General features: G+C 37.8%; 1 protein-coding gene across 7 annotated transcripts in view; it reads right to left on the bottom strand.

The window, feature by feature from the left end:
- Positions 1–718: 718 nt before the first annotated feature.
- Positions 719–6,000, bottom strand: part of LOC145344105 (protein kinase C and casein kinase substrate in neurons protein 2-like) — a 100,026-nt gene continuing 94,744 nt past the window's right edge. For 5 of the 7 annotated variants that reach the window (XM_080190945.1, XM_080190951.1, XM_080190952.1 and 2 more), the window contains one exon: positions 719–2,283. In XM_080190945.1, the coding sequence (XP_080047071.1) occupies positions 2,171–2,283 (113 nt within the window). In that variant the 3' untranslated portion in view covers positions 719–2,170. The remainder of the gene's footprint in view (positions 2,284–6,000) is intronic. The other 2 variants (XM_080190946.1, XM_080190948.1) reach the window with 2 other exon arrangements.

The raw sequence follows: 6,000 nt of genomic DNA, 5'->3' as shown, positions 1-6,000 counted from the left end.
TTTCACAAATATGGCAGCTACCCTTATGTATAATGTGTCGATAATCAAACTATTTGTCTGCAGCCAGCAAATACATGACTCTTGTTCTTACTCCATCAATCTCTCCAATTGACACAACTTTGGTATTCTATTTGATTCTAAACTGAGTTTTCAATCTGTCATTTGTCCTCCCACCAAAGCAATCACCTTTCATTTCTTGAATATTGCCTTTTGTACAATTCTATAACAGTTTGAAATTTTTAATCCCAAGACTTAATTTCTCCAATATTCATCTCATCAGTATCCTGAATTTGGGATTAGAATTCATGTCTCTGGATCATTAGTAGAGGCCTCTGAATTATTAGATCAGCAACATAATTGCTGTGCTATCATTCCCCATCAGTTATATTCAGTATTAAAATATTACTGAACTGTTGCTAAAGAGAACATTGCTGTAAACGTGTTGCTATGTTTAAAAAAAGGGAAAGTATAGCTGAGTTCACAATCATTTCTAAGATACTTTTCAGCATTTTGTACAGTCTTAATTAGGTAAAGAATAAAAAAAATGACATGCTCAAGTTACCAACCATTTCTGAATGATTCCAGTTTATTATGATTGTAGTCTACTTTATTCCAATAAAGTTATCTACTTACCTGGCATTAACACAGTTCCTCCATCCACTTCCAACATTGGGGATTGTCCAGCTTTGCATTTTAAAATCACAAGTCGACATCACTGTTACTACGTATAACTTCTAGTTTAATTTTCAGTGAAGATTGATTGGAAGGTTTTACAGAACAAAAAATTACCAAAAAAACTTATTTGTTGATTTAATTGGCGTACAATTCACCCATGCTTAGAGTGATTACAACCCACTCTTATGTCCCCTCTCCATATATTATATATATATTACATAATAATTTGAATCAGAATATTTTATGACATTGATAGAACAAAGTATCAACAAAATTTATCTTATTCACGTTTTTAAACAGTCCTTAGATTGAATAAGCAATGCAATTGAAAGCATTCTCTTTTCCAATTATCTTCATTCAAGTTGAAATTTTATATGTACAAATGCCTATGTAGTTTTTTCTTTAAATAATTCCAACAGTAAATTTAGTGTGGATCTTCAAATCTTTCAAAAGCTCTTCAATTGAGGAACTTGCTGAAGGTCGTACTAGCAAATGAAATAAATGGAACATTGATGTGTATTCTCTTCAAATGTTCACCATTTACAGGCAGTTTGTCTCCAAACCTAACCCCATTCTGAATATTACAGCATGTCCAAAATACATGGAAACCTACTTTCTGGAATCATATTAAAATCAACAAATTTTAGGAAACAGAGTGTTTGAATCTTAAGGCTGCACTTAAGGCTGAAATTGAGCTTTGAAGAAATAGGCAACATTGTAGTATGTAACTAAATACATATCCCAGTGTTTCCCTGACATGCTAATTATATGCAGTTGGCTGTATGAGGTTTTGCCTTCACATTAAAGCAGCACATGTTCTTGCATAAGGGTGAGGGATAAGTGATTGAATGGATGTGCACTTGGGGAAGAAATTAAAGCACAGCATGACCTCATACTTTCATACATCATATTATCTCATGCATATAAAAGAGATTTCTACTGAGCAGGACCTGCAAGAGAGCTGAATTCTATAAAGCTAATCAATGGATAAATATTGCGAGACCCACCTTTAAAAATAAAGTAAAAATCTGGTAACAACAAATATGTCATTTGTTTTTAAAATGAAAAGATATCAGGGGTATTACTTAAATAATATACAAAGAGTGAAATAGGTCAAGGATAAACATTTAAAATTAGTATTCAGCAGTCACACAAGGCAAGTTATTAAATCAATTTTTACAATCCTTTTGTCAATGCAACTGAAGCTGCCATAGCTATGGGCCGTAGATAATATTTAAAACGGTGAAGCTTCAGCTAAGAACTTCAAAATACAATACAGGAACCTGCTAAAATGCACATTTTTCACTCCAATGAATAGTAGATTCATCTCATCAAAGCAAAGCATTACCAGAAGTAATCATAATGCTCAATGTAATGAATATGTACATTCTCTACACCAATTCACCATTTTCATTTTTGTCATTTTTATTTAAGTTGATGTAACTGTATATTTAAATGTGAAACTGCTGTAGCATTTTCTTTGTTTCATTCTGCATCACGGGATTACTTCAACATAATTGGCAGGATACAAGCCAACTTGTCCATTCTCCAGTCGCCCCTTACACCAGCCCTGCTCATCTTCATCTTCTACCTTTGTCAGTTCATCACCTTTTACAAAAAGACAAGTGTGTTAGTCAGGATCAAGCAATGCACTTAAAGCAATCTTAAAAGGAAAACAAAGGACAATTCTTAAAACTAAAATAATATTCATCAAAATTGCAATTTCAATCATTAAGCAATGAATGCAAAGTTCAATTCTATTAATAATGTAACACACATCATAGTACAAATTATTTTAAATGTTTAACAGTAACCTATTAGAAATATTGCACAGGGAGTTTCTTACTTTGGTAGAAATAAGTAACTGTTTGGAATTGTTCACAGACTCAGCTCCTTTCTATTCAAAGGACTTGCATAATTTTATCTAGCTGATTTTTAACAAAGTATTAATTATAGAACAACCTCCACAAAAATCTATAGCAAATATATTTTGTTACAACATGTCATGAAGAAACTTTTGTCAAAACATTAATAAAATTCAGTGCATTCTGCCCTTTTACGAGAAAGCAATTTAAGGCTTTTGAAGTCCTGATGAAAGGTTATTGACCTGAAACGTTAGCTCTGTTTCTATGTTTAAAGTTTATTTATTAGTCACAAGTAAGACTTTCATTAACACTGCAATGAAGTTACTGTGAAATTCCCCTATTTGCCACATTCCAGTGCCTGTCTGAAGCAATGCACCTAACCAACATGTCTTTCAAACTGTGGGAGGAAACTGGAGCGCCCAGAGGAAACCCACACAGACATGGGGAAAAGGTGCAAACTCCACTCGGATAGTGACCCAAGCCGGGAATCGAACCTAGGTCTCTGGTGCTGTGAGGCAGCAATGTTAACTACTGCGCCGCCGTGCTGCCCCTGGCGGAGTATTTCTAGAATTTTCTGTTCCTCATTCAAGGTTTTTGTGGTGTGACTATAGTTTGTTAAAAAGATAGCTAATTACTGGCTTATGTGAAACTGGAGAAGACTTTCTCAGGTCATTATATATAGTGATTGTATTAATGTGTAGCCAAATGGGCCATCTAAAATGACATTTTGTAAAGCACTCTGGGACATCTGGGCAAGAAACTAAACCGACAGGCTGCAGTTTAAAGACAGAGACAAACAGGCTGCAACCTTGACGAGTGAATAAACAGGATATGGGTCATCTCCAGGATGAAAGCGACTTTATAATCACACTGGCTTGTTTCACACTTTCTGGTCACACTGGGTTGTGTACCTGACATAAGGGCACTGCGAACCCTTATTTAGGAGGGAAGTATGTGACCTGTGCCTCCAGCACCTATAGACATGGCTGGAGGTCACGCCCAGAGATCGGTGTGGGAGCACCTGATTGGCCTCTTATCAATCAGGGTGATCAAGTCCTGATCGACTGATTGGCAATGGCCAAAAAGGGGCGTGAAACCAAACGGGGCATGAAGGGTGCTGCGCAACCAGGAATCTCTCTCTCTTTCTGACCCCATGAACAAGCTACAACAATGGTGAACAGCGCCAGCACGAGGAGAGCCACCACACCCGAGAAGGAAGGAAAACCAGAATCAGAGTGCCAGACCAGACCAAAGAACCAGACTACGCAGACGACTACCAAGACCAGCACACAGATAAAGGTCAATAACTGCTTGGGTACTTGCCAGTCACACAAAGTCAAGGTCTCGCATTGGACTTGAACTTTAGTATTTTCCTGTAAGATAACTTATTGTTGGTTGGGTGGGTGATTATTGATTGTGTGGGTTTAAATAAATATTGGTTGTACTAACAAGATGTCTACTCATAGTTATTTGTCCACCGTATAAGGGTTAAAACAGGCTGTGCGGCATGCTACAGATGATTATTTCCTCTGGTCAGTAATACTTGTGAAAATCAACTCTAAATAAAAAGCTGCTTTCTGCTCAGCAAAATGAAGCAATGTCATGAATTTAGCATAATTCTCAATGAATATTTATTGACCAAAACCTTGAGTTGGCTACACAGTGACAAAAACAGATCATAAATTTCATTCTCAATTTATAAGATCTTAGTCTCTGTGAAATTAGTTGTGGTGGGGGCTGGTTGTGGCGAACAGAAAGAGGACCTGACCTGGCAGACCTGCTGAGTTTTTCAAGCATTCTCAGTTCTTGTTCCACAATAATGTGTTCATTCTGGAGAAATCAAGTGGAAATTATTCCTCCTAAAAATGTCTATCACACAGGCATTGCACAAATTTTAACAACTTGTAATAAATTAGCATTGTTCTAACTAAACTGAACTGAGAAACTACCTATGCCCTTGGTTACAAAAAGGTGTATCATACAGAGAAATTGCAAAAAAAGTAATGGGCAGAAAGAAGAGAATTTACATCAAATATACAATCTGCAATATTTTCAACTGGTGTGGCCATATGTAGAATAAAGTAAATAATGCAATCTTCAGGGTCATTCAATAAGGAATTTATTTCAAAGGTGGAAATAGGATGCGTTTTTCCCAAAAGGACAATTGAAGAAATCCATTTTAGTGAAATTAATATGATGTTTTTTTCCTATCCTCTTGCCTCCCAATCTTTAGATTCTCATGTCTTCATACACTTTTAAGTGTTAACTGCTGCGCTTTGAACAGTATTCACAAAAACTTGAGATAAATAGAACATAGAACAGTACAGGCTCTTCAGCCCTTGATGTCGTGCCAAGCTTTGTCCAAAAGCAAGATCGAGCTATCCCATTCCCCATCATTCTGGTGTGCTCCATGTGCCTATCCAATAACCACTTGAAAGTTCCTAAAGTATCCAACTCCACTATCATAGCAGTCTCCAAACACTCTGAGCAAGGAATCTTACCTCAGACATCCCTCCGAAATCTCCAATCATGAACCTTATAGTTATGCCCCCTAGCAACAGCTACATCCACCCAAGGAAACTGTCTCTGAACGTCCACTCTATCTATCCCCCTCATCATCTTATAAACCTCTATTAAATCACCTCTCAACCTCCTCCGCTCTAAAGAGAAAAGTCCTAGTTCCCTCAGTCTTTCCTCATAAGACCTACCCTCCAAACCAGGCAGTATCCTGGTAAATCTCCTCTGCACTCTCTCCAATACTTCCACATCCTTCTTATAACAAGGTGACCAGAACTGCACACAATATTCCAAATGCGGTCTCACCAAGGTCCTGTACAGTTGCAGCATAACCCCACGGCTCTTAAACTCAAACCCTCTGTTAATAAACGCTAACACACTATAGGCCTTCTTCACAGCTCTATCCACTTGAGTGGCAACCTTCAGAGATCTGTGGATATGAACCCCAAGATTTCTGTTCCTCCACATTCCTCAGAACCCTGCCATCGTCCCTGTAATCTGCATTCAAATTTGTCCTACCAAAATGAATCACCTCGCCCTTAGCAGGGTTAAGCTCCATCTGCCACTTTTTGGCCCAGCTCTGCATCTTATCAATGTCTCTTTGCAGCCTACAATAGCCCTTCATCTCATCCACTACTCCACCAATTTTGGTGTCTTCAGCAAATTTACTGACCCACCCTTCAGCCCCCTCCTCCAAGTCATTGGTACAACTAACAGAGGACCCAGCACTGATCCCTGTGGTACACCGCTGCTAATTGGTCTCCAGTCCGAAAATTTTCCTTTCTCTGTCTTCTATGAGATAGCCACTTACTTATCCAATTGGCCAAATATCCCTCTATCCCACACCTCCTTACTTTCTTCATGAGCCTACTATGGGGAACCTTATCAAACGCCTTACTAAAATTCATGTATATGACATCAACTGCTCTACCTTCATCTACAC

This window comes from Carcharhinus amblyrhynchos, chromosome 6 (genome assembly GCF_965287045.1).
Source record: "Carcharhinus amblyrhynchos chromosome 6, sCarAmb.v2.hapA, whole genome shotgun sequence".
In the NCBI taxonomy this organism is placed as follows: Eukaryota; Metazoa; Chordata; class Chondrichthyes; order Carcharhiniformes; family Carcharhinidae; genus Carcharhinus; species Carcharhinus amblyrhynchos.
The sequence above is the reverse complement of the archived record's forward strand: the minus strand, read 5'-3'. Positions and strand labels throughout refer to the sequence as shown.